General features: G+C 63.5%; 1 protein-coding gene across 4 annotated transcripts in view; it reads left to right on the top strand.

Annotated features, from left to right (window-relative positions):
• Window positions 1–28,000, top strand: part of PDE9A (phosphodiesterase 9A) — an 81,628-nt gene that overhangs the window by 16,381 nt on the left and 37,247 nt on the right. For all 4 annotated transcript variants that reach the window (XM_070071793.1, XM_070071792.1, XM_070071790.1 and 1 more), the window contains exons 2-4: window positions 7,863–7,933; window positions 9,316–9,393; window positions 12,952–12,995. In XM_070071793.1, the coding sequence (XP_069927894.1) occupies window positions 7,863–7,933; window positions 9,316–9,393; window positions 12,952–12,995 (193 nt within the window). The remainder of the gene's footprint in view (window positions 1–7,862; window positions 7,934–9,315; window positions 9,394–12,951; window positions 12,996–28,000) is intronic.

Raw genomic sequence — 28,000 nt, 5'->3', positions numbered from 1 at the left:
CGGAAGCCGGGAGCCAGGAGCTCCATCCTGGTCTCCCAGGCGGTGCAGGGCCCGGCACTTGGCCGTCCTCCACTGCTTTCCCGGATGCCTTAGCAGGCAGCTGGGTCAGAAGCGGAGCCGCCGGGACTCCGCCTGGCACTCAGCGGTTTGCCGGTGTCGTGGCCGCACCCACCGCTGTGCGTGTTGTTACCGCGCCCTGAGGGCCAAGTGTGCCCAGCCCCCGTCCCCGCTCCTCCCTCGGCAAGGTCCTCGCACCCCGGCGGCCGTGCCGTCAGCGTGTTTGAGCCAAAGTCTCGGTGCCAACAGCAGGTTTGCGGGCAGCCACAGCGAGGACACGGAGCCGCTGGGGCCTCTCACCCGGCCTCTCCCAGGGACAGCGTCTCGCAAAGCCGTGCTGGAGGACCCCCCACCCCGGCTCGCTGCTGCCCCGATTTCTGGAACCCTTCTGAGTGTGCGTTTGCTTCCACGCAGCGCGGTCGCTGTGCAGGTTCCCTCCCACAGGGAAGCTCGCGTAACCACACCCACCACACGTGCCCGCCGCCCCAGCCCCAGCTGCTGGTGGCCGTCAGTCCCTCCTCCCTCACTGAAATTCTGTCCCGAGGACGTGGTTAGCAGGGTGGTGCCGTGTGGAAGCTTCGCCATTGACTTCTCCCACCTGGCAGAGTGCCACGGGGCTCCGTCCGGGCGGCTGCGGGTCTGAGTGACGTCCAGGGAATGGGTGTGGCCATGTTCCCTCCCCCCCGCGGGGTCTCCCGGCACTCCCTCCATCCGGCTCTGCCGACTGCAGATTGATATCCCTCGCGTTTGCCTTCCGTCTCTCGGAGCCTGGTCTGGCTGTTTGTGAGACCCAGGACCCCTGGTTTTGGGGGGTAGGGGGAGGTTTCTGTAATGAGCCTCATCATCAACTCATCAAGTTACAAGAGTGAATGAGAGGCCGGCGCTGTGGCGTAACGGGTAAAGCCGCTGCCTGCACTGCTGGCATCCCATGTGGGTGCCGTTTGAGTCCCGGCTGCTCCACTTCCAATCCAGCTCCCTGCTGTGGCCTGGGAAAGCAGTGGAAGACGCCCCAAGTCCTCCACCCATGTGGGAGACCCAGAAGAAGCTCCTGGCGCCTGGCTTCGGAGCGGCGCAGCTCCAGCCGTTACAGCCATTTGGGGAGCGAACCAGAGGATGGAAGATCTCTCTTTCTCTCTCTGTAACTCTGCCTCTCAAATAAATAAATCTTACCAAAAAAAGTAAATGACACCGTGACGAAGGACTTGGCGGGTGAGAGCGGTGGTCCCTCCGGCCGTGAGGCCAGCTGGGAGGGGCAGGGCCCGGGCCCCAGGCACCCAGATGGAGGGAGAGGTCCTCCCTCCGCTCGCCCGGGCGGCGGCCGTGTGCAGTCACCTGGGAGGACTGGGGTGAGGAAGACTGCTCAAGATTCGGCTCTCAGAAAGCAGCCGGACGCCGGAGACGACAGCGGCGCAGTCATGTGTGCCCAGTGGCCGCCCGCAGCCCGGCCTGCCCCGCACAGGTGGCCTCGGAGCGGCTTTGAAAGGTGATGGGGACGTGCTCCGTGGTTTGCAGAGGGCTCAGCCGGCCTGGCCTCCCAGCCCTGCGCTGGCCTTGTCAGCCTGGCTTCCCAGGGCTGTGGCTGCACCGGGTGGGGGTGGGGGCGTCGCCAACCTTCCCTGCCCCCGCCAGCTCCGCCCACGCGCTTCCTCTGTGCCACTGGGCTTTGTTCCTTCCCGAGCCCTGATTGCCATCCGGCCTTCCGATGTGAACAGGACGCCGGCATCTAGAAGAAACCGCCGTGGCCGCCAGCCGCTGGCTTCACGCCAGTCCGGGCCAGACCCTGCCCCAGCGAGAGATTTTCCCAGCAGCTGCAGGGCCTTGGACAGCAGTGGAGCAGCGCCCTGGGGGTCTCCTCTCCCTGTCCAGGGACTGGCGCTCAACCCAGACCTGGAGGGGCGGGGGGCTGCCACACTCTGCCCCCCGGCAGCAGCTCTCCTGCCGGCTCCCTCCTGCTCCGCCGAGGGCGTCACCTCCTGCCCAGCCCTGGGCTTCCAGGCTTGGACTCAACAGAAGCCGACACGAAAGGGCAGCTGGGCAGAGACCTGAGTGGGCACCGTCACACCAGAGCCCGAATCAGCCTGTGCCGAGTTCTGCTCCCTGTGTCCATCCTGGCTGCTCCGTGGCCTGGTTGCCCACTGCAAACTGCCCTCTGTGGGAGCCCAGCTCGTGCTGTGCCCCGGGCAGCGAGGAGGCCCGGCCCTGGGCAGTCCTCCTGCTGTGGCCCCTTGGTCACCTGCCTGGAAAAGGGAACGGCGGAGAGCAGAGAGCAGATGATGGGTATGAAAGACCAGCTTTTCTGAAGCTTCCTTGTTCTCCAGGTTGCAAACACGCGTGTGAGCTGTGTCTGGAAGGGGCGCGCAGCTTTACATACATGCTGGAAAAGTCAGAGGTGCACGGGACAGAGCGGAGCTCAGGCCCCCTGTCCAGCCAGCATGGCGACACTCGGCCACCGCGTCCAGGAGCAGCCTGGGCGGCGGATGGGATGGACCGTGGGCATGAACACAGGTGGACCAGGACGCACAGACGGGCCTAGGGGGCCGGGGCTCTGGGGTGTGGCGTGCTCCAGCCCCTTCCCTTCCTAGTGCCGGGGTCAGAGCCCACCCCGGCCACAGCATCCTGGCATTGTAGGAAGCTCGGCCCCTTGTGGTATGCCACTGCCCCAGACCACCCTAAGCCCAGAACACGGGCTCCTGCAGCTCCCCGCTGGGCCTCTCGGATCCCAGGAAATGCAGACGGTCCAGCCAGGAAGCCCGGAGCTTCGGCGACCTTGGGGGTCAGGAGAGCGGCAGGTGGCAGCTGAGGGGACGCGGACACCAAGGGGAGCCTTGAAATCCAGCAGTCGAGGCCCCGCCCCCCAGGAAGGAGGGGGAACCTTCCTGGAGGCCCCACAGCCCCGCCTCCGCGGGAGGGGCCGCCCCAGGTTTCCACTGAGGACACGTGTCGCCCCCAGGACGTCTCCACTGCCTGTTCCTCCCGGGGTCGCTCCCAGCCCCGCCGCACACTTTGCGTGGGAGTGACACAGCCACGTGCCGGGCGGAGGCCTGGGAGCGCGGGGGAACTTGGGGCCCTCATATCCTGTGCCGTGGGCTTACAGGAAGTACCAAGCCCGGCCACGGCCGCACCTCCTTCCCCGGACCTGGAGAGCCCAGCCCACTGCCGGGCACAGCGTGGGGTCTGATACTGGGTGGTGACTGCTCCCTGTGGCAGAGCCGCGGCGCCCAGCGCTGGAGTGAGGTCTTGCAAGAGGCCGCGGGCTCGGCAGCCGCGCGTGGGAAGCCACTCTGCTCGGTGCGGTGCTGGCCGCCGGCCCCGGTTCCTCGCTGTGGCTGCAAGAGGCGGACAGTCTGTCTGTCCTGCTGAGCCGAGGAAGGCCGTGGCCAGGAGGGCAGCCGTGGTCAGGCGCTGCCAGTCCCAGGAAGCCAGGGCGGCCGGCTGTCCCCACGGCAGCCCCTCCCCCACTCTGTGCAGTCACTCCCTGGGGGATGGGCACGGTCACTGCTGACGGCCAGGACCCGCGTCTCTCGCTGAAGTTCGCAGTTCGTGGGAGGGAGTGTGACCGGGCCGTCGTCGTGGGCGGGGCCGGGGCCGCCGGCAGCCTGGGCACACGCATGGCACCAGCTCCCCGGTCATAGCAGACGCAGGCTGGTCACTGCGGCCCCCCCGAGTCTCACTCCTGAATCCCCACGGGGAAGGGGAGCCCCAGGGGGTCCCAGCCCGGCCGCGTGACTGCCGGGGCAGGAGGCTGCGACCCTGCAGAGCCCTCGCTGCTGCTGTACGACAGTGGCCGCGGTGCGCGGAGCCGGGGTGGCAGGGACGCTGGGCTCTCCTGTCCTTTGATTGACAGATGCCGCTCGCTCTGAGTGCAGACCCCTCCGGGCCGCCGTTGGAAGGTCCAGGGCGTCGCAGTCCCTCTCAGACGAGGCCGGGCGTCCAGCCAGACGCTGCACTAGGTGGCTACTCGGAGCTCCCTGGAGGCCGCATCCAGGTCACCGGACTTTAGGGGCCAGCGGGAACCGTGCGATCTCTGGCCGCTGAGACGTCAGAGAAGTGAATTTTGTGCTGAGTCAGCCCCGCTCCTAAAGAGTCTGAGTCGCTCCCTGCTGTCCTGAGGCCGCAGAGCTAGGTGGTCAGACGTGGGCGGGGCCGATGCAGGTGGGCGGGCCGAGGCAGGTGGGTGGGGCCGAGGCGGATGGATGGGGCTGAAGTGGATGTGGGTGGGAGCCAAGGCAGATGTGGGCGGGGCTGAGGCAGTTGTGGCCGACAACCCATTTACAGAGTGGTGAACTGAGGCCACGGCCAGGAACAGAAACCAGGGACAAAAGCAGTGACTGGTTAAGCTCAGGACCTCGACCCCCGACCCGTGGCCTTGTCTAGAACATAGCCCGGTATCCACAAGGCGCTACTCTGAACGCACGGTGGAGGAACTGAACACGTGGGCCTCGCGGGAGTCGCGGTCAGCCTGCGGTCCAGCTGGGCTGTCCCGGGCACTGGTGCGTCCTTGGGCGCCTCAGCCTCCTGCGTGATGTCCCAGGACTGCAGGTGCCTGGTCTCACACGGGCAGCACGGGGGCTCCCAGACAAGGAAGTCCCCCTGGGGGCCCCTGCGTTTCCCGCGGAGCAGCCAACAGCGCTGCCGCCCCCTCAGGCCTGGGCTCAGCGTCTCGGCCGCGTGGAGAGGCGGGGTCTGCGCCCAAGCCCCTGGAGCCGGGCGGCCGTAGCACGCCTGTGTTCCCTCAGCCTTGCTGCCTCCGCGGCTCGTGTCTAAATCTCAATTGAATCTGCGTTGGCTCGCCTCCTTTGTTTCTGGATAAAGGGTTTGCAGCATGAGTTAGCGCGTGGACGGAGAGGCCTGTGCCCTCCCGCTGGCCGCAGCCGCCGCCCCCTCTCCCCCAGTCACGGGTGGGCTCTGGGCACCACCGCATGCCCCGCCCCATCTGCCTCGGCCCCGCCCACACCTGCTCCCCCCACCCAAGGCGGATTCACACCGCAAAGGCGCGTCCTGGCTCCCAGGTGTAAGGTGACCCCGTGTCAGGGGTGGACGAGGGGCCCAGGGAGGGCGTGCAGGAAGCAGTGGCCAGGGGAACCGAGTCCTGCACCTGTGCTGGCCATCAGTCCTCCCAAAGGCGGTGGGCTCTGCGCTCCAAGACCCCCGGGCAGCCCGGGCTCTGGGCCTACATAAACCCACCTGTCTTCCTGTCTGGGAGGCCGGGGCCCTGGCGACAAGGCTGGCCGGCCCAGAGGACTCGGCAAACATCGGGCCCTGAGCAGTGGGCATCTCTCCCGCATCCGGCTCTCAGGCCGAGCCTGGCAGCAGGCGCCCTCCCCAGCACTCCCCAGTGACAAGGTACCTTGGCAGGTGACTCCAGGGTTGCGAGAAGTCACTATTTCACGCAGGAGTGTGTGTGGGGGCAGGGAGAGCCCACAGGGGAAACGGGCATCGTTTAAAAACGCAGCATTTCAGTTTACAAAGACGAGAGTTAGGAAGAAAGAGAAAGAGCCTCCTTGCAGAATCAGAAACCTTGTTGTTCTTGCTGTTGAAGATTTATTTATTTATTTGAAAGGCAGAGTTACAGAGAGGCAGAGGCAGGAGAGAGAGAGAGAGAGAGAGAGAGAGAGAGAGAGAGAGGTCTTCCATCCACTGGTTCACTCTGCAAATGGCCACAATGGCCAGAGCTGGGCTGATCCGAAGCCAGGAGCCAGGAGCTTCTTGCAGGTCTCCCACGTGGGTGCAAGGGCTCAAGGACTTGGGCATCTTCTACTGCTTTCCCAGGCCATAGCAGAGAGCTGGATCAGAAATAGAGCAGCTGGGACTTGAACCGGCGCCCATATGGGATGCCGGCACTGCAGGCAGCGGCTTCACCCACTATGCCATAGCACCAGCCCGAAACTGTTGTTTTTAAAGATTTATGTACTTGAAAGTTACAGAGAGGGAGAGAGAGAGACAGAAAGGAAGAGAAAGAGGTCTTCCGCCTGCTGGTTCACTCCCCTGATGGCCGCACGGCCAGGCTGGGCCAGACTGAACCCAGAAGAGCCAACCAGGCTCTGCGGAGAAAGTGGCACCGTCAGAGCGTGTGGTGGGGACGGGGAGGCTGCAGCACTGGGTCGGGCGTCACCAGGGCTGTGAGGGGACGTGGATGCCACAGAGGTCAGGGACCAGACGACGGGTGGCACCGGCGCACCTGCCCGGCAGCCGTGCTGCAGGAGCCAAGGGGAGCGACAGACCAGCACACACAGGCGCGTGGTTTGTCTCTCTCCGCCCCCACCACAGCACACGGGAAATGGTATTAGTCACAGAAAGCCTCGGCGTGTGGAGGAAAAAGTCTGTTTCCTTTGTTTCACTGTTTCTAAATAAAGGAGGAAGCTGTGGAAAACCAGTGTGCTGGAATATAGCCGCCCCTCAGGCTGGCTCCCCGCCCAGAGCCCAGGGCCCGCGCTCATCAGCAAAGAGCACTACAGGCCGGCACTGTGGCGTAGTGGGTAAAGCCACCACCTGCAGTGCCGGCATCCCATGTGGGCACCAGTTCAAGCCCTGGCTGCTCCACTTCCCATCCAGCTCTCTGCTGTGGCCTGAGAGAGCAGAAGATGCCTCAAGTCCTTGGGGCCCTGCACCGGTGTGGGAGACCTGGAGGAAGCTCCTGGCTTTGGATCAGCCCAGCTCCGGCTGTCGTGGCCATCTGGGGAGTGAACCAGCGGATGGAAGACCTCTCTCTCTGTGTCTCTCCCTCTGTCTGTAACTCTGCCTCTCAAATAAATAAAATAAATCTTTTTAAAAAATTTAAAAGGGCACTGCAGCCACAAGGCACGGGCACGGCTCTGTCATGTGCCATCCCATGCACGGTGCAGTTCAGTGGAACCTTACCTGAGCAGGACACGTCCCAGGATGCCCCGTGGGCGCCTGGAGCAGGGGGTGTCACAAACCTATGCCGACCGTGTGACTGTCTCAGCCCTGCAGGTGCATTCTGTGGGAAAGTTCACCTGTAACTTAGGCACAGCTCAAGGTTAGGGACAGTACTGAGAATGACTCTAACGGTGGCTTGATGACATTGCCAGCGCCGTGAGTGCTTTGCCGTCACAGTGTGGCAGCATTAGGGTTGCTTGGTTACGGGCCCTGTGACACTGCCGCAGCTCACCGGCCGCCATGTGCAGAACATGCGGGAACACGTGTGTGCACACGTCGCGCAGAGCGGGGATGCCTGTCCCAGCCTGGACACGAGACACAGCCGGAGGTTTCCTCACGGCACCTCATGGCTCGTTTCTGTCCCGTGCTTCCAGATCGCTGGGCAGTGGGGCCCTGTTTGGGGCAGGGGCAGGCGGCTGCTGTGCTTGGAACCCCCTCCCTGGGGGATTCTGGAGCCCAGATGTGCAGCCGGGACCCCCGGGGCCGAAGGCGCTGACGCCAGCCACAGGCTGTCCGTGTGCTCAGTGCCTCGGCCGAGTGTGTGGCTTCCCATGGACTCCGAGGACTGACGGCTGCTTTGTGGTCTCTCTGGTCCCTCCCCGATTGTCTCAGTCCCGCGGTTCCCAGATGCCGTCGCCGTGAGGCAGCCTGTGCGGAGTTAATGAACTTGAACGTGTCTTTCTCACACCGCGGCCCCAGGAGGCCACTGCAGAGGGGCTGTGATGTGTACACGATGCCCGGGCTGTCAGTCCTGCCTCACACGTTACGAGTGACAGGCCACCCACAGGGGACGCAGTCGGAGCCACAGAAACAGACAAGACGGGTGTGCTGCACCCAGTGCGCGATGCGCCGGGCGGCCGGCCCCTCCCCCACGCCGCCTCACCACGTGCGGCTCCTCTGTGTTGCAGGTGGTTTTCAGCAGGTACTGCAATTCCAGTGACATCATGGACCTGTTCTGCATCGCCACCGGCCTGCCTCGGTGAGTGGCCCCCGCCGGCCCCACGCCCGGGCATCCCTGGGAAAGCTGTGTACGAGAGGGGGTCTAGGAGGGCCTGGGGGCTCACCCTCTGCACCGGAGCTCTTCCAAGTCAATAAAGCAAACGCCAGAGGAAGCTGGCCCAGGCCCCGCCCTCTGGGGGGGTAGGGGAGGGTGGGGTTCAGCAGGGTCACCTCTGAAGGTCGCGGGGCTCTTGCCTTTCGCTGGCCGGCTCCCCTTGGAGAAGAGAGGGTGGCTGTGCTGGGATCCGGTCCCCAGAGCATCTCTCACCCAAAAATCCAAACTGAAGCTTTCTGAGTGCTGGGCTGACCCTGCAAGTGGGGAATCCCCGCCTGACCGCGGGTAGCGCGGTGCAGTCAGCACGCAGGGCACTGAAGCGAGTGGCAGCCTTAGCTGCCAGCTGACAGCCACGGGTGAGGGCCGGCTTCGGCACAGCCGTGCAGACATCGTGTGGATGCCACACCTCAGAGCACCGGGGACCTGGGGCCGAGTCCAGCTCCGCCTCTGGTTCCTGCGGGTGCACACGCCGGCACGTGACGGCTCGGGCGCTTCCGTCCCTGCCTCCCACGAGGAGACCCAGCGCCAGTTCAGAGCTCCTGGCTGCAGCCTGGCCCGGCTCCAGCTGTTGCAGGCATTTGGTGAATGAACCAGCAATGGAGGATATCTCTCTCTCTCTCTCTCTCTCTCTCTCTCTCTCTCTGCAGTTCAAAGCGAAACAAGTAATAAATAGATGGTGTTTTTGAAACATAACTGAGTTTCATGTTTAGACTCGGGTCCCTCCCTGACACCTGTGGATGTGTATCAGCAAATACTCCAAAGTCCGGGAGAAAAACCCCGGATGCTCTGATCCCGAGCGTTTTGGACGAAGGGCACCGGGCCGTATCAGCTTCTAACTCTGAATGTAAAGGGCGCCCAGGACCGGGTGGGCCCGGCCTTTCGTGAGAGTTAGGGTCAGGGTGGGGAAGGCAGGAGGCAGGGTCGGGCGGGGAGCTGCTCACAGGCAGGTGAGCCGAGCTCGGGGCGGGGGGGGGGACACGCAGGCCTGGGTGCAGGGGCGGCAGGGCCCCCAGCCCCCGGGGGGTGCACCTGGCAGCACCCCTCCCGCCGCGCTCAGAACCACGCTCCGGCTCCGGCTGAGCCCCCCCGCACAGGTGTGGAGGCCGGGCAGCTCGGCTCCTGAGGGCCCCGCAGGTGACAGGCTGGGGCAGGGCTGTCTGTGGGGGCCCTGGAGGCCCCGCCCCGAGGGAGGTGCTCCCTGTGCCCGCTTGCTCCGGCTCTCTGTGTCAGGCATCTCCGGGCGCTGAGAGCACAGGCGGCTTCCTGGGGACACCCGGGGGGACGCTGACGTAGTGGCTGTCTTTCAGGAACACCACCATCTCCCTCCTGACCACGGACGACGCCATGGTCTCCATCGACCCCACCATGCCTGCCAACTCCGAGCGGTAAGCGCTGGCGCCCCGCCTCGCTCTGCGTGGGGCCCTGGTGGGCCTGCCCCACCGGCCCTGGGAGGGTGTCTGTGGCCGGTCTTTACGTGCCCCCCCACTCTGCGTGGGGTCCAGGGCCCCTGACGAGACATTGCACAGGTGGGGAGGCTGAGTGACAGGCGGTAGAGCCAGGCCCCAGGAGACTCCCCGGCCAGAGCCCCGGGGCTGGGGGTGGGGGCCTGGAGTGCTCACACCCCTGAGGCCGGCCCCAGTGTCCCACAGTGAAGTGTGCCGGAAGGTTCTGCACACAGAAGCGGGGAGGCGCACAGAAGCAGGGACAGCCCCCTGTGCACCCTCCTGGGGATGCGTCGGGTGGCGAGGCCGCCCTGTGGCCGGAGGAAGGCCGCCGAGCAGGGCCTGGCAGGTTGGCGGCCCCTCGGAGGTGTCCACCCCGCAGGTGTGGCTGGGCGAGGCGAGCCGTGGGCCGTGGGCTGCCTGCTGCCCCTGCTCCTCGCTGGCCTGCCCTCTGCTCTGGGGACGTCCAACAGCCTGAGCCCCGGGAGAAAGCGGGCACCAGGTGGCCCTCGCATGCCCGTAGCTGCCCTGACGGGGTGGGCTGGAACCCCCACCACCGAGGCTTATGTCCCAGGAGCCACCCTGTGGCCTGGCCTCGTGGTGCGTCCCCCCCCCCGCCTGATGGTGGGGGGGCTGCTCGCCAACCACACGGCGGTGCTGCTGCGGCTTCGGCACAGAGACTGTCTGCAGAGGACAAGCCGGGCAGGCCCGGGGGCGGCTCACCTTGGCACCCTACCTCGCCGGCCCCTTAGCAAGACAAAGCCCCCCCAGCCCAAGGGTCCTGAGACGGAGAGACGGGGTGGGAGGGAGTGGGAGCCAGGGACAGACAGCGTGGGATAGGCTGGGGTGCGGAAACAGCTGGGGTGTCCTGGGTGGGTGACACAGACACAGACGGGTGCTGCAGGCATGGACGTGGCCCTGAGTGCGGCATGGGTGTGGACAGATGGGACGAAAGCTCAGGAGCGCCTGGGGCCCCCTAGGGGTCTCTTCTCTGCCCTCTGCCCTCTGCCCTCTGCCCTCTCTCTGCAGCCTTGCCTCCTGCTCCCCAGGTCCGCCCTGCCCCTGAGTCTCAGTCCCCTCCACAGCCTTGCCCCACTGCTCTGCAGGCCCCGCCTGCCCTCCAGCTGCCCCGCTCTGGCTGCAGCCGGCATCCCGCCACGGTCCCCGCCTCCACAGGGCACCCTCTGCTAGGGCGAGGGACATCGGGAGCTGGGTGGGGGGCTGCTCAAGGCCCACCTTGTGTGGCAGCACCACCCTAATGTCCAGGGAGGGTCCTGCAGCTCCAGAAGAGATGGCCTGGGAACCAGGCGCCGCCTGCGTGTGCTGACAGGCACCTGCCACTCACACACCACAAGTGCCACGGCCACGCCCCTCTCAGCTCCGTGTGGATAAGAACCCCCATGCAGATGTCCAGGCCTTGCCTGGGACCTAATCCAGCTCTCAGAGGAAAAGCCTGGGAAACACAAGGGAGCCCTGGACCCAGGAGGACAGCCCCGCCCACAGCCGCGCCTCCGCTTCCCGGAGGTTTGGCACAGAGGCTCCACCTCGCCCCTGCCATGGACCTGGGACGGCCCCGTGTGCTGGGTGCGCTGGGTGCGCCACGTGGCTGGTGGAGCCGTGGCCCCCAAGGGCCTGAACAGGGCCGTCTGCAGCACCTGCGTTGGGCTTTTCTCGACACTGCCTCCCGGCCGCAGGGGCTCTGGTCCGAGCACCTCCAGCTGTCGTGTGGTGTCCTCGGCGGCCCTGTCTCCCAGGGAGACCTTCTGCTTCCTCCCTGCTCACCTCAAACCCCAGTCCTGGCATCTGGCACCTCCCTGAGGACGCGGCTAAACCCAGCGCCGGGCTCCCGGCTCAGGGCGCTCCCTGCTTTGTGCCCCGTGTGGAGGATGATGGGACGGAATGGGCCAGTGTGTGCCGGTCAGAGGGGGCCGTGGAGCTGGGGCTGGTCGCACGGGGTGACTGGTGGCCGAGCAGCGCCTGGCTCCTAGTGGCCAGCAGGTGCAGGCAGGCGCTTCCTGACCGGCCACACCTGCGGGGCCCGAGCCATGGGAGCGGCATCCTCTTTGGTGGCAGAATGTTCTGGACCCTGGCACGCACGCTCCTTGACCACCCTGCCCCTCCCTTTCTGTCACTGCTGCTTCAGGACCTCTGAGGGGGTCACGGCTCCGGGAGACCCAGTCCAGGCGGTTTCGGCAGTGGCCACGCCCAGCCTGGCACCTGCTGTGCCGTCTCCACCCCCTGAGAGAGGCCTCGGGGCCCAGGCAGCGAGAATGCAGGAATCAGCAGAAGCAGCGAGACCCCGGGTTTTGCTGAGACCCCAGAGAGGCGAGATTTCTGCTCCTTGTGTGGCTCAGCTCCGGAGGCCGGAGCCAGGGTCCCCCAGACGCCGCGGCAGTGGAACGGCCCCGAGAGGCACGGCCACCGGAGCTGGGAGCTGGGGCATCTGGAGCCCCGTCGGCATCCCCGTGTCCGGTGTGGCTGAGGTTGCGCCGTCCCTCTGCCCAGCAGAGCTGGCTGGGCGGTGTCCCCGCTGTGTGTCCCGGGGGAATGCCCGGGGCAGTGCAGGTGCACGTGTCCCCGCCCGGCTCCCACCACAAACTCCCACTCCCCGGTGGAGCGTTTGCCACTCACCTTGTGTGGGCTGGGGGAGGGCCCTCGTGTGGGCGGACAGCTGCCTCCGGCTTTGCCCGGCCCAGCAGGAAGGAGAGCGCTGGTCTCCTCCCCCTTCAAGGGCACTAACCCCGTTCTGGGACCCGGCTCTCAAGACCCCATCCAGTCACCTCCCAAAGGCTCCACCCCCAACCTGCCACACGGGGCCCCGATGTGGGGATCCATCCGCCCGACAGGTGCCTTCATTCACCCTGTGCATTTGGGGTGGGGGGCAGCGGGTCTCAGACTTGCAGACCAGAGCAGCAGGGTCCCCCCCATGGAGAGGCGCGGGGCTGTTCTGTGTGGGGGCCGCGGGGGCAGGGCATGGGCAGTGAAACCCCGAGGGGACGTGTGAGTGCCAGGGCCTGAGGCTTCCCTGGTACCTGGGTCTCTTCTGAGCCCAGAGGAAGGGGTGCACCTCTGCAGGTGGCCCCCAGGCTGCGGCCGCCCTCGCCCGCCCCCGCAGGTGCAGCATCTGCGTCCAGATTTCTATTTTACCAGACTGCAGGCTGGAACAGCCAGGAACTGGCCCGAGGGCCCTGTGGGCCCTGCCTCTTCCCTGCCCGTGCCCACTTGGCCCTCCCCGCCTGTCTGCCGGGGGCACGTGCGTGTAACCTCGCGTGTGCCCTGCGTGAGGCCCATGCGGCCTCCCATCCACCCCGGGTCTCAAGGCTGACATCATCGAGATGGGACCGAGTTTCCTCCCTGGGGGCTTGGACAGAGCCAGAGAGGGGCGGGCATTGGTGCCCGCTCTGACGCAGGGCCTCACTGGAGTGTTACGGGAGAGGCGGCGGTGGTGTGCAGGGTGCACCTGACCCGGCGCCCCTGGGTGCCCTGTCTTCTGTCTTGCAGCACCCCGTACAAGGTGAGGCCCGTGACCGTCAAGCAAGCTTCCGGTAAGGGCCTGCTGGGGCTGAGCGTGTGTCGGGGCCCTGGGCGCCCCCACACCCGGTGTTCCTGCCTCCTCGCAGGTGCTGGGCCCCCCACCTTCCCCGGGTTGCTGGAGGCAGCCTGTCCCACCCCGCTATGCCCTGGGCACGTCACACACAGTCGGGGGGTTGTGTATTTAATCACACTCACATGTGACTTATGCATAGTAAAATGCTCCCACCTTCAGGCCCACCGTGAACTCAGTGTCTGGGCGGGATCCCCAGGAGAGAGGTCACGGGGGTGTCACCCCTTCTGTGGCACATGTGAGCCAGGTGTGTGCGGGGTGCGCAGGCGGTGGTGCTTGGGAGGAGCTGCACACCTAGGAGGCCACGTGCACCCCAGCAGGGAGTTGTGGGGCCGCATCCGCCCGACAGGTGCCTGCACGCAGCATTGTGGGGGGCATGGCTACGAGTGTGTGTGGAACTCCGTGTAAGCACTCCACCCACCCGGCACGTGTGCAGGGTCTCCATGCCAGTCTCTGGCCCCCATTCCCACCGCGCTGTCCGTCTTGGTCACTCTGGCCGGGGGGCAGCGATGTGTTTCCCTGGTATTTCCCTGGCGATGGGCGTCGGTCAGTGCTGACCGTTCATCCGGGTCCTCCCGCGATGGAGTGTGGCTGAGCTGCCTTGCTGCGTGTCCGTGAGCCGTGCGGGGGGCTCACACGCCTGGTCACACGCATGCTGGGAACCTGTTCTCCGACGCTGTCATTCAGGAACCGTGGTTCTGATCCTGATTCTGGTTTATCCCTGGGGTTCTGTGTTTTGGACCCTAAGAAGTCCGCATCGCCCGGAAGTCGTCAGGATGTCAGCTGCTGTGTTTGCCTCCGGGATGCACTGGGTGTTCGTCTCTGGCTGTGGCACGGAAGCCGAAGTTGGTTTTCCTTTGTGAATTTCCGCTTTCCGTCTGTCCACATGGGGGCGTGGAATAGAATCCTGGAGCTGCGGAGCCTGCCTGTGTCTGTGCCTCAGTTTACCCACGGACTCCAGGGGCTGGAATGTTTGTTGTTTTGGTAGAGATGTTAGAATAAAATATGGGTTTAACATATTCTAGTGTAAAAAAAAAGCTTACCAAGCCCTTGACTTAATTGTAAATGGGATTTTTTGCATTACTGATTTTTTTCTGATATATTTGTTTATTTGAAAGGCAGAGGCAGAGAGGGAGAGGGAGAGGGAGAGGGAGAGAGAGAGAGAGAGAGAGAGAGAGAGGTCTTCCATCTGCTGGTTCACTCCCCCAGTGGCCACAACAGTCAGGGCTGCCTCATTCCCCAGATGGCGGCAATGGCTGAGACTGGGCCAGGCCAAAGCGAGGAGCCTGGGCTCCATCCGGGTCTCCCAGGCAGGTGCAGGGGCCCCAGCGCTTGGGCCATCGCCCACTGCCTTCCCAGGCCGCGAGCAGGGAGCTGGATGGGAAGTGGAGCGGCCGGGACTGGACGCCGGAGGCAGCGGGGAAGCAGGGGCCCCGCCTGCTGCCCCAGCGCCAGCCCCTTCGCGCTGTCGGAAAACGAGCCCCGTGCTGTTTCCTCGGCTTTTCTCCCGGTGCCTTTGCCCTCCCAGCCTCGCCGGCCGTGGCTTGCTCACTGTCCCACCCCTGCCCCTCCGGGCGCCGTGGACTGGAAGTCCCGTGGCGACTCGAGCGCTGTGCCTGGGGCTTGTGGGTCTGGGGAGGGAGACGCCGGGGTCAGGCTGTCCACTCGGTGTTGCTGGCTGCTCCGCTGCGGGAGAGCCGGTCCCTCCCGGGACTTTGTGTGGCAGCTTTGACCTCTCGGGTGTGGGTCGTCATCTACCCTCGACCTCTGGTCCGCGTCTGCGTGTCCGTCCGTCCAGTAGCGCTGCGTCTTCACTGCTGTGGGTGGGGAGAGTGAATACCTTACGAGCGTCGGCTCTTCCGGTTCACGCGTGTCCTAAACCCCTTACTCGCGTTTCCTTTAACGTCCCTCGAAAATGTGTTTATAAATGCGGGTGGAAAGTTCTGGAATGTGCACCGTTGCTGATTTCATCTCTGAGTAGCACATAATTTCAGTGCTGCTACAGATGGTTTTTTAAGGTTTCAGCCTTGCGCTCGTAGGAAGACTGCGGGCTGAACCGGTCAGGAGGTCCTTTGTGCGCCGCCTCCTCACTCAAACGCCGGCCCCTTGGACGTCTTTCCGCTCTGTTCACACGTCCCGCTGGGCCAGGCGTCCAGTTCAGCAGAGGACCGGCGCCGGAGCGGAGGTGGATGCTGGTTCTTGGTCTTGGGGGAAGCGGAGGCAGCGTCCCACCCCCAGCTGAGCCCCCGGGGGCTCCCCGCTGCCCCCACCCCCGCAGGCCGACGGCTCCGTTTCCGGTTCGCTGACAACTTTAACTGAAATCGGCCCTGAGTTTCGTCAGCCGGTTTTCTGTGCCTGATCAACGCTGAATCGCGCAGGTGGGTTTTCATTGCTGAGCTGCGTTTGCAGCGTGAACTCCACTTGGCTACGGCGTGTTTCCTTCCTGTTTCAGATTCCGTTTTTGGGTATTTCTGTGTTACTGGGGGATATTGGCCCACAGCTCTCTCGCGATGTCACCCGGTGTGATGTCACCTGGTGTCTGTCCTGGTGACGCCGGACAAAGCGCGCCGGGACGGGGGCCCTGCTCCTCCGTGGTCCAGACCGTCTGTGTGTGGTCGACACTGTTTCTGCCTAAGCGTTTGATGAACTTCGCCAGGGAACCTGGCTGTTCCGGGAGCGCCTGCGTGCGAAGGCCTTGAAGTACCAATTCAGCGTTTTCGATAGAAAGTTCGTCCCGTTGGCGGCTCCTTGAGGAAGTCGTGTTCATGTCTGAGCTCCTCTGGGGACTGATCGATCCCTTGATGCTTGGAAAGACACCCTGCTGTTCCTGTCTGCGCCTGGAGGGTCTTCAGGCCCCGCCCCCTCCCCCAGGGTTGTGATTGGCATCTCCCCCTGCCCCCTTTGTCCAGGGACTTGATTGGCATCTCCCTTTGTCCAGGGTTTGTGTTTTTTGTTTTGTTTTGTTTTGTTTTGTTTTGTTTTGTTTTGTTTTTCTGACAGGCAGAGTGGACAGTGAGAGAGAGAAACAGAGAGAAAGGTCTTCCTTTGCCGTTGGTTCACCCTCCAATGGCCGCCGTGGCCGGTGTGTTGAGGCCGGTGCACCGCGCTGATCCGAAGCCAGGAGCCAGGTGCTTCTCCTGGTCTCCCATGGGGTGCAGGGCCCAAGCACTTGGGCCATCCTCCACTGCACTCCCTGGCCACAGCAGAGAGCTGGCCTGGAAGAGGGGCAGCCGGGACAGAATCCGGCACCCCGACTGGGACTAGAACCCAGTGTGCCGGCGCCGCTAGGCAGAGGATTAGCCTGTTGAGCCGTGGTGCCGGCCTGTCCAGGGTTGTGATTGGCATCTCCTCCCCCCCCACACCGTTCGTCCAGGGATTTGCTTGGCATCTCCCTTTGTCCAGGGTTTTGATTGGCATCTCCTTCCCCCGCCCCCTCTGCCAGGGTTTTGATTGGCGTCCGTCCCTCCCAGGCACCCCCCCCGTGAGCCTGCCCCCCCAGGGAGTCACCAAGTCCATTGCTGCCTTTCCCAGCCCCCAGTTTGTTTCTCTCATTGGTTTGTTCTCGCGTCTTCTCTTCCAATCCCCTGCTCTCCCCAGGCTTAGTTCGCTGTTTTGCTCGGCTCCCGCAGTGGACATTCAGGTCCTTGATTTGGCCCTTCCTGTTCGTGTGCTGTAAACTCCAAGCCGGCGTCCGTCTCAGTGAGCTCGGTCTCATACGTGTTCGAGGGTCGTGTCTGGTTTTCACGCGCTCACGCCGTTCCTCACCCCGTGGCTCCCTCCCCGAGCCATGTAGCATGTGTGCTCGGGTGTTTCCCGTCACTGGTATGCAGGTTAATCTCACGCTTGGGAGACACGTGGCTCGTCGGGTGCTTATCGTCTCACTAATCAGGCAGACCGAATCCAAGCTCTCTCATTGCCATGTTGTGGGGAGGCCTTATTTTTCTGTTTCTCTATCTCCGGGCATTCCTATTTCTCCTATTTTACTTCTATCTACCAGAATTCCTATTTCTCTCATTTTACTTCTAAACTTCTGTTTCTCTTATCCCTGCGGCTTCCCGGCGCCCGCCCCGAGGCTGCTTCTCTGCGCCTCGCCGCCCTGCGGCGGCTTCCCGGCTTTGCGCCGCTTCAGCCAGCACTTCTCTCATCTGCGCGGCTTCCCGGCGCCCGCTCTGCGGCGGGTTCCCGGCTCTGCGCGGCTCGGCTTCGCGCGCACACTCCGCGGTCTCCACGCCCTTTGCGCCTGCACCATGGTCTTCGCGCCAGCCTCGCGTTCCCTATCTATTCACGCCCCGTGCTCTCTCTGCACGCGGCAGCTTCCGCGAGTCACACAGCCCAGCTCACGTTTCCACCACCGGCATTCAGTCCAAGTTCCCCGGACTAACCTGGCGAATTCCAACCTGGCGGCCCACGTCTCTGTCTCTGGTTCCAGATTTTCGCCTTTTGCTCCCCGGGCTGACTTGAAGAATTCCAAGCTGGCTTACGTCTCCGCCTCGGCCTGCCCCCGCGGCTTCAATTTCCCTAACATTTTTCTTCCAACAACAATATTCCCCTCTCATTTCTCCCGGCTTCTCCCCACAGTCCGCATCCGAGTCCAAGCCTCCTCCAGGTTTCACTTTCGCTTTCAGTCTCCTAGCTTCCCCTCCATAGTCCGCATCCGAGTCTATGAAAGCTTTCACTTTCGCTTTCAATCCTAACTTCTTTCCCACAGTCCATATCCGAGTCTATGCCTAGGCTTTCAATAGCTTCTTCCGGCACCTAGGCTCTTTGCTAGTCTCTCTCTCCGGTATTTTCCCACTTCTTCCCATTTCTTCCTTCCTAAGTTTCCTATCCGAGTCACGGCACCATTATGTCGCTCCCCCTCTTCGTGGAGGAACGACACAGGACCCTGCACTGTTCTTTTCGTCTGCTCGGCCCTCCCCGGGTTTGCTGCTGGTTCTTCCCGGGTTGGCTACTGTCCCTTCCACCTCCGTGGAAGGGCAGTTCCCCCTGCCACATTCCCCACTTCCGCGGGGGAGCGGCACACCGCCGGCCGGCTCTCTCGGGGGCTGCACAGGTGTTCCTTCAGATAGATGTTCCTGGTGCATGTTGTCTCTCTCCTCCTTATAGTCCTCTTCCACCAATCCCAACTCTGCTACCTACACGCCGAGTACGCTGCTCTCCTCCAATCAGGAGCAGGTCCTGCAGCTTGTCAAGTTGGTGAGAGGCAGCTGGGTAGAAGCTGTTTCCTCCTCTCCCAGCGCCATATTGTGGGAGAGCAGATGCATAGAATAAGTCTTAATTCCAGTAACTTAGTCTAGTCCGGGTTGCTCCCCACAGGTTGGGGTGCCAGATTCTGTCCCGGTTGCCCCTCTTCCAGTCCAGCTCTCTGCTGTAGCCCGGGAGTGCAGTGGAGGATGGCCCAAGTGCTTGGGCCCTGCACCTGCATGGGAGACCAGGAGGAAGCACCTGGCTCCTGGCTTCAGATCAGTGCAGCGCCGGCCTTAGCGGTCATTTGGGGGGTAAACCAATGGAGGGAAGACCTCTCTCTCTGTCTCTCTCTCTAACTCTGCCTGTCAAAAAAAAAAAAAAAGTTGAAAAGTTCATGGAAAATGCATATAATGAAAAAACTGCACATAGATTTCAAGTTTGTTTTACTCCAAAATATAGTTATCTTTTTAGAAAGATTTATCCATTTATTTATGTGAAAGGCAGAGTGGCAGAGAGAGTGGAAGAGGCATAAATCTTCCACCGACGGATTCATTTTCCAAGTGTTTGCAACAACCAGGGCTGGGCCAGGCCAAAGCCAGGAGCCGCGAGCTCCGTATCCAGGGCTCCCTCTGGGTGGCGGGGACCCAGGCACTCGGGCCGTCGTCTGCGGCCTGCAGGAAGACGGATTGGAAGTGGAGCAGCCGAGACTGCTGCCAGGCACGTGGAGATGGGGTGCCGGCGTCCCAGGCAGAGCTGCACCTGCTGTGCCACGGCATCCACTGCTGAACGTCCCTTTCAGCCCCGTGTCCCGTGGGCCCCCCGTCCTGTCTGCGTGCCTCCTGCCACGTGGCTCGCTTCCACGTGTGTCTGGACCCCCACAGCGGATTGTCACTTCTCGCTTCCGGCCATCGGCGCGTCGTCGGCCCCACTTTGGGTGGCTCCAGCCTGGCACCTGGCGCCGTCTTCCCCCTGCCTCGTGGGTTTCCCAGAACATTCCTCGCAGGGCCGGTCTGCTCCAGCCTTGCTGTGGGCGGGGCACCTGCTCGCCGTGCGGCATCTCGGCCTCTCTTCTCTGTCTGCTTTCAGCTGGCACAGCCGCTCAGGGCCACCCGGTCACCATCTCTCTGCCCCAGGGCGGCCTTGCTCTGCAGCTGCCCGAGGCTCCCCTCCGCCACCGGCGCCTGGGGGATCTTTCGGCGTGGCTTCGCGGATCTCTGATTCTGTAGTTCTCATGAAACCTGGGCGTTTCTTTCTGCCTGGGTCTCCTCCTGGCCGCAGCCCTGGGCCCTCTGGGTGGTGAGCGCCCATTAGCGCTCCATCTCCATCACCACGCAAGGGCTGCTCTTCGCTGTCCGGCTGTCTCCGGTGTCTGGGTGCAGCCTCGGTTTCCCAGCCATCTGCAGTGTCGAGCTGCGGCTCCTCCGCTTCGGGGATGTTCCGTCTCGGAGGCCGCTGTCCAGCGCAGGAGCCCCACCGGGCTCGCCCAGTCCCCTGCGGGCAGAGGCACAGAGCGGCCACTCTGCCTTCTAGCATCTGTGCTCAGCCACGCCTCTGTCCACAGCTCCCTCCTCTCTGTCCTGCCTCAGTCTCTCCCTGTGGGCAGACTGCTCCCCTCCCCCCACCCCCCATCAAACAGAGTTGGGCTGCAACCTCTGCTGCCCTGGAGGCCTGCTTTTTTTTTTTTTTTTTTTTTTTTTTTTTTTTTTTTTTTTTTTTTTTTTTTTTTTTTTGACAGGCAGAGTGGACAGTGAGAGAGAGAGACAGAGAGAAAGGTCTTCCTTTGCCGTTGGTTCACCCTCCGATGGCCGCCGTGGCTGGTGTGCAGTGGCCGGCACACTGCGCTGATCCGAAGCCAGGAGCCAGGTGCTTCTCCTGGTCTCCCATGGGGTGCAGGGCCCAAGCACTTGGGCCATCCTCCACTGCACTCCCGGGCCACAGCAGAGAGCTGGCCTGGAAGAGGGGCAACCAGGACAGAATCCGGCGCCCCGACTGGGACTATAACCCCGTGTGCCGGTGCCGCAGGCGGAGGATTAGTGCTTTTTTTTTAAGATTAATTTTATTATTGATTTGAAAGGCAGAGTTAGAGAAAGAGGTAGAGATGTCTTCCATCCGCTGGTTCACTCCCCAGATGTCCACCATGGTCACAGCTGGGCCGATCCGAAGCCAGGAGCTTCCTCCAGGTCTCCCACAGAGGTGCAGAGCCCAAGCACTTGGCCATCTCCCACTGCTTTACCAGGCCACAGCAGAGAGCTGGATCAGAAGTGGAGCAGCCGGGACTCGAACCGGCGCCCGCTGTGCCACAGCACTGGCCCTGGAGACCTGTTCTCATCTCACAAGACTGGTGCTGGAGGCCTCACCCCGGGACCCCTCAGTGCTACCGAGGCGCGATCCCCGCCCCAAGCTCCTGGGTGGCCACCACGCATTCTGCCTTCTCTCTGGAGCTCGGGCGCTTGGAGACGAGGCGGAGAAATGCCAGGGCGCGAGCTGCGCGGCAGGGCTCCTCTGCTGCCGGCTTTGTGTTCCGGTTAATCGCCTGTATTTGCTGGGGAGACAGAGAGCTCCCATCGGCCGGTTCACTCCCTAATGTCTGCCCACGTGGGGCTGCACCAGGCTGGAGCTGGGAGCCAGGAACCCTGTCCGGGTCTCCCGTGTGAGCGCCAGGACCCAACCACGTGAGCCGTCACCGCTGCCTCCAGGGTGCCCGCTAGCAGGAAGCCGCGGGGGAAGCGGAAGTGAGGCTTGACCACAGGCCCGCGGCGTGCGGTGGGGGCGCCCAGCGTCACCGGAGCCTCCGGCCAGCTGCCCGCCCCAGGCTGCTAACTGCAGCGCTTGCTGAGTCGGCGCCGGCTAAGCCACGGAGAGGGCGGGGCCTGCCGCGGAGAGGGCCAGCCTGGCGGGCTGTGCCTTGGACCGAGCCCAGAGTTCCCACGGGGACGGCTCCCCGAGTTGGCGCTGCCTGTCCAGGGGGTGTGACCCGGAGGGGCCGGGCCCAGAGGACCAGTCTGCACCTGGCCGTGCACTCCCAGCATCAACGGTGGTGAAACCTGCCCCAGCGCGTGAGGGGCAGAGGTCACGGCTCTGCTGGCCTGAGGACCAGCTTCCTGAAGGCCCAGACCCCAGCACCCTGCCTGGGAAGGGGCTTTGGGGACAGCGACAGGGCCCAGAGCTGCCCCGGGGTGAGCATTGCGCCAGGAGGTGACCAAATGTGTCTGGAGCCCAGCCTCGGTCCCACAGAGACCCAGGGACACCGGATGGGGAAGTGAGAAAGAATTCACGTCAGTTTAAATCCACTTCAAGGAGTACACACGGAGCCATCGCTAGCCGGGTCACTGCTGGGCGGCCATGGCCACTCTCCCAGTCACTCTGACAGGCGGCCATCACCACTCCCAATCATTGCTGGGCAGCCATGGCCACTCTCCTGGTCACTCTGATGGGTGGCCATGGCCACTCTCCCAGTCACTGCTGGGCGGCCATCACCACTCTCCCAGTCACTCTGATGGGCAGCCATCACCGCTCTCCTGGCCACTGCTAGGTGGTCACGGCCACTCTTCCGGCCACTTCTGGGCAGCCATGGCCACTCTCTGGGTCACTCTGATGGGCGGCCATGGCCACTCTCCCAGTCACTGCCGGGTGGCCATCACCACTCTCCCGGCCACTGCTGGCCGACCATGGCCACTCTCGGTCCACAGTGTCTCCCAGGCTCAGCCCCTCGTGTGCTTTCTTCCTCTGTCTCCTCCCGGCAGGCGCCGTGTGGCTCGGTGTCTGGCTTCTGTCGCCCAGCCTGACGTTCTCGGGGCTCACCCAGCCTTGGCAGGTGCCAGTGCCGCTGAGCCGTGTCCCCTGGTGGGCGGAGCTCCGTGTGCCCATCTGCCGGTCAGCTGCTGGACACGTGGGCAGCTTCCACTCGGGCTGTGGTGAATGGGCTGGTGGGAAGTGCTGTGTGCAAGTTGTGTGAGTGATGCATCTCGAAATGAGATGTTGTGAGATAGGGAGTGGGTCAATTACGGAATCAATTCTCGTTTTACAGTCTGGCCACCTTGCAGGGATGGCCCCAGAGAAACACTGCTCGTCCACAGCAGAGCGCCCTGACGCTGGGGACCCTGGGCTGGCCGGGCCGGGAGGACGGCCCCCACCTCCACTGATGGGCACGCGCCCAGTTCTCTGAGCTCGTCTCCGCCCTGGCTCCGCCCACTGCCCACTCTCGCCCCCGTGAGCTGTGTGCCTGTCCTTGCTCGGTGTCCCCGTCCCCCCTCCCTCCTGGGGCACTCAGCTCCTGGTCTCTGAGTGCCGGGCGAGGAGCCCCAGACTTCGGCCTGGGGAAAGCCGCCCTGCACGGCAGGCATCGCCGCTCCCCTGCAGAACGGGGCTCGGCACGCGAGCTCCCAGGGTTCCTAGGAGCTCCCGCGGTTCTCAGCAGGGTATGTGAAGTACCCGGGGCGGGGCCAAGCCCCCCCCCTTAAATGCTGGCTGAGGGGCTTTTCCCCAGGGAGGAGTCGCACAGAGGAGGGCCAGAATCTGAGCGCAGCGGTGTGTAACAATGTGTCTCAGTAATCGCCCCTATTTTTAGCGCCCTTGGTTGTGAGTCTTGTAGCCCAGCCTTAGTCATCTCTGCTCGTGTTATTTTTAAAAGATAAAGGGCACAGGATGCAAAATGAAAAGCAGGGGTTTCTGGAATTGCCTGTCCAGGCTCCCCTGGGTGCTGTGGCCGTCGGAGGCGCGGTGGCGGGTGGTGGCTCAGGCCTTCGTAGCCAACGCACCCCACAGGGGCTTTGTGTCGTGGGAACAGTGACATCCAGTCGTCGCCACATGGGTCCAGCGTCCAAGCCGCTCTGTGTTCTCCCCGGCCTCAGGAGAGCCGGACAGGCCGGCCCCACGTCCCCGTCCTGGCCAGCCACGGTGAAACGCACGCATCTCCCCTGTGTCCTGAGTTATTCTCTCTTTTTTTCTTTAAGATTTACTTATTTATTTACTTATTTGAAAGTAAGAGTTACAAAGAAGAGGCAGAGAGAGAGAGAGAGAGGTCTTCCATCCGCTGGTTCACTCCCCAAATGGCTGCAATGGCTGGAGCTGGGCTGATCCGAAGCCAGGAGCCAGGAGCCAGGAGCCAGGAACCAGGAGCTTCTTCCAGGTCTCCCACATGGGTGCAGGTGCCCAAGGACTTGGGCCATCTTCTACTGCTTTCCCAGGCCACAGCAGAGATCTGGATAGGAAATGGAGCAGCGAGGACTCCAACAGGCACCCATATGGGATGCCGGCACGGCAGACGGCGGCTTCACCCACTATACCACGGCGCCAGACCATGCCCTGAGTTTTGATAAAGGCACTGCTGCACGTAACCACCATGCCAGGCAAGATAGGGACCATTTCTGCAACCGGGACAGAATCCGGTGCCCCGACCGGGACTAGAACCCGGTGTGCCGGCGCCGTAAGGCGGAGGATTAGCCTAGTGAGCCGAGGCGCCGGCCTCTACATGCCTTTTGTTAAAAGTATTCATAATTTTTCCTGGTTTTACTGGAAACAGGCTTTTCCTAGCTGTCCAGTTGCTTGCTGCCAGTTTGTAAAAATACAGTGGATTTTGTCTGTGGGCCCAGTACCTGCTGACCTGGCTGCTGGACGCCGGGGAGTTTCCGTAGCGACAGCCAGGACGCTCTGCGCATCGCCGCCTTCTGGGCGTGGTTTCCAGCCTCGCGTTCCAGGCTGCGGGGCCTTTGCTGCCGCTTCCCACCTTGCCGCACTGCGTGAACCCCAGCGCCGCCTGCGAGGCACGGGGGCGGCGGCCCTGTTGCCTGGGAGCCGGGTGCCCAGCGGAAGCCCTGGCTTCGCGTGTGTTCTCTATCAGGTGGGAGGACCTCGTCCATGCCCCCAGTCCTCGTTCCTGGCTTCTGTGGTCAAATTCTTTGGCGAATTCTGTGCCACACCCTATCAGACGTCCTGAGTGTGCTGAGGGTTGAGAAGTGTTGTTGTATCCCTGCCTTCCAGGGACGCGTGTCCTGCGTTGTTCCTGTCCTTTGTGCCCTGCTGGGTGATGGCGGGGTTTTCTCCCTCATTCTAGCGAATGGCGAATTATGTTGCTCGAGTCTCAAGTCTTGAAGCAGCCTTACTTTCCCCGGTACATCGACATGGACTCCGGGAAATATTCCTAGGAAAATACTTGGGAAGAAATCTAACCTCTCACCGCCGGCATCCGTCAGCAAGCACACAGGGACTCGTGGTCGTCAACCGGAGGGCGCAGTGCTCGGCCTGGTGTGTGTCCGGGGCGCATGCTCAGTCCCCCGCAGCCCCCGCTGCGGTGCCACCCAGGACCGTCCTGCCCCCGACTGCCCCCCGTGCTCCCTTTGGTCCACCCCACCCCCCGCCGCAGCCCGTGCCTCCGCCTGCTGGGCTCCCGCAGAGCCTGGCGGCTCAGGTCGGCCTCTCTGCCTTGCCGGCTGCTCTTCGGGTCACTCCGTGCCCTCTCCTGGCCCTCGGCGCCCAGTGACACCCGGTTCTCTACGTGCACCGCGCTGGCTGGCTGCCCACCTTTGACGGCCGTCCTGGTGGCCTCCGGGCTGTGGCGGTCAGCAGGGAAACTGCTACAGGGACGTTTGCAGAGTGCTCGAGTGTCTCGTGGAAACGCCCCGGAGCAGGACCGGGGGTCTCAGAGAAACGCCCCGGAGCAGGACCGGGGGTCTCAGAGAAACGCCCCGGAGCAGGACCGGGGGTCTCAGAGAAACGCCCCGGAGCAGGACCGGGGGTCTCAGAGAAACGCCCCGGAGCAGGACCGGGGGTCTCAGGTCAGAGTGTGTGTGGTCTGCAAGGGGCTGCCACACTGCCGGCTCCGGTGACCGGACAGTGTGCACCCCGCCAGCAGCCCACGCGGGTCCTGGCAGCCACATGCACCCACACTCCCCTGAGCAGCCCACGCGGGTCCCTGCAGCTGCACCCCCCACCAGGGGCCCCCACTCTCGCCTTCCTGATGGGGGCGCTGCAGCCTTGCCACTGTCCGCACTCCCGATGCCCGAGCCCAGGGCCGAGAGCAGCTGCCCGCAGGCCTCCGCCCTGTTCAGACCTTTGGCCCACCGTGTAACCGCCCGAACTTCCTGCCGTAGTGCAGACGCAGCTGCGCCTCACGTGTCCTGCAGCAGCAAGCTGCCCCTCCCCCAGCCCGTGAGCCGCCACCGTGCACGTTCCAGCCACGTGCATTTTAGAGCCACAATGCGGCATCATGATTTTGGCTTTAAACGGGGGTTGGCTCTGAAGCAATCGTGGGGAGAAGCGAAGATGACGTTCCAGTGGCTGCCCACGCGTTTGCCATTTCCGGTGCTTTTGTTCCTCTGTGTGTCCCAGGCTCCCGCTGGTCTTAGCTCCTTCAGCCTGAACGATTCTCTCTCCTTCCACACTTCTCACCGCGCCGCGCTCTGCCCTCGCTTATCAGCACGGGCCTCCTCTCGCCTTCATTTTTTAAAAACATTTATTTATTGACTTGAGAGGCAGAGATACAGAGAGAGAGAGGTCTCCATCCAATGGTTCACTCTCCAAATGGCCGCAGTGGCTGGAGCTGGGCTGATCAGGAGCCAGGAGCTTCCCCCAGGGTCTCCCATGTGGGTGCAGGGGCCCAAGCACTTGGGCATCTTCTACTGCTCTCCAGGCCACAGCAGAGAGCTGGATGGGAAGGGGAGCTGCCGGGGCCTGAACCAGTGCCCATATGGAATGCTGGTCCCGCAGGTGGGAAGGCTTAGCCCACTGCGCCACAGCGCCGGGCCCTCGCCTTCATATTTGGGGCGCAGGTATTTTGGGGGGCCTAGAATTGCGCATACACAGTCCCTGCCCTCTTGAAGAAGTCGGTTGGCTCTGTCCTGCCTCTGTCTGACCCCGCGGCCCTGTGCGGAAGTGCCTGCCGCCGCTGCTTCCCCAGTCTCCGGGGTCCTGGTCGATGTGTTTGTCCTCCTGGGTTTGCGAGTGTGGGATTTTCCGAGCGTGCGTGTTCGGCCGCTGTTGACGGGAAGGTTTCTCGCAGACCCCTCCTCGCGTTCCTGCGATGGCGGGCGTGTCCGGGGCTCGCTGTGCTTCTCCTAAGCCTTCTGTCTCTGCTTTCAGATCGGGCGACTTCTGTTCATTTGTGCCCAGTTTCCGGGGTTTTTGGTTCTGCTGACTCCAAGCTGCTGTGGGCACGTTGTGATTCTTTAAATTTCAGATACTGTATTTCTAATTCTAAAGCTTTGGCTTGCGCCTCCTCCTTAGATTTCTCTCTTGAGATGCCCCCTCCCCCTGTTTGCTGTTTGCCGTCTGCTACCGTCTCTTCGTTGGCGTCTCTGGACGCTCACAAGCCTTGCTCTGCCGCCTTCTGGGGCGGAGCTGGACCAGTGGCTCCCGTTTCCAGCTTCCTTGCAAGTCTGTTTGATCGCAGGGACCCCGGCTCCTGCCGTCCTCCTCTGAAGAGCGTGTGTGTCTAGGAGTCGGTCAAGCCACTGCCTGCTCCCTCGGACGGTGGAGGCTGGGTTCTGAGCCGTGCTCCGGGACCTTCAGAGCGAGTGGGGGGCACGGGGGCGGCAGGCAGCCTGAGGTTTTCCCAAGCTCCCCTGCCCGGATCGGGCTCAGACTCCAGCCAACGTCCGTCCCCCCGCGGTAGCTAAGGGCCCGCCCCGCGCCCTCCTGCTGCAAAGCCCGGATCCTCAGAGGACTTGGGGCTCCACGGTTTCCCCCTCTTCTCTGACAGCCTCCGCCGCGGTCCTCCGACACCGCTGGTGCACCTACCCTGCTCCGAGCGCCAGCCCCCTGCCTGCTGAGTCACCCGGTCGCAGAGCCCGCTCAGTGCCGAGTCACCCCACGTGGGAGGCGAAGCCGGCGCTTCCTGAGGAGCAGAGCCTAGCTGCGCGGCTGCACCGACGCCAGCCCAGTCACCGCCGGGCGTGCTGGCCCCCAGGCTTCTCCTGGGGCAGGGGTCGGCCGGCTGTGCTTTCTTTCTCTTGCTGCAAACTTGACAGCCGAGTGTGACCGTGAAGATGCGCGGAGGCAGCCGGACCCTTGGTTTCCAAAAACGCTCAGGCTCTGCTGCTCCGTGCGGATGCCCTGGCACCTGTGCCACGAGCCGCGCGCTCACGGGGTCAGAGTTTATCCTGCCGAGTTGTTCCCGGAACTGGGCTCGTGAGGCCGGCTCGCACAGAGGCAGGAATCCAGACACTTTCCCAGCTAAACTTTCCCACAGGGTATCCGGTTACGGGGACGGGACACCGCCTGGCCGCAGATCCCACCAGCACTCACACTGCTGGTTCCCACACTGGGCTGCGCCGGGAGGGGCTCAGGCGCACTTCCTCCCTGCCCGCCCCTCCCCCAGCCCGCGCGCTGTCTCCTTCCTCTGCGGGAGTGGGAGCCCGGCTGGGGTCTGACGGTGCCTAGATGTCACCTGCCCATCGCAGGTCGTGGGAGCGGCACCTGGACGGCAGTGAAGCCCACAGCAGGGGTGCAGGGCTGCAGAGGAGGGGTGCAGGGCTGTGGCGTGTGTGGGGCTAGAGGCGGACGCCCTGGCTGCCCTGGGCTTGGCTCCCCCCGCAGGCACGGGCAGCATGGGGAGGAATCCCACCCGGATGTCTGAAACCGTGTGGACCACAAAGCACCCACCCCTCTCCAAAGACGAAAGGTGGAAAATTCCATCCGGCGCCTGCTGCCCCCACGAGGAGCCGTGTGTCAGGACAAGGCCCTTGCGGCCTCCTCCAGAACCCCCGGCGTGGGCCTCTGTCCTCTGTGCCCTTGCTCCCCTGGTTATATCCGAGTGCCAGACGC

The sequence above is a fragment of the Oryctolagus cuniculus genome, chromosome 4 (assembly GCF_964237555.1).
Source record: "Oryctolagus cuniculus chromosome 4, mOryCun1.1, whole genome shotgun sequence".
Taxonomy (NCBI): Eukaryota; Metazoa; Chordata; class Mammalia; order Lagomorpha; family Leporidae; genus Oryctolagus; species Oryctolagus cuniculus.
This window is presented reverse-complemented; position numbering and strand designations above follow the sequence as displayed.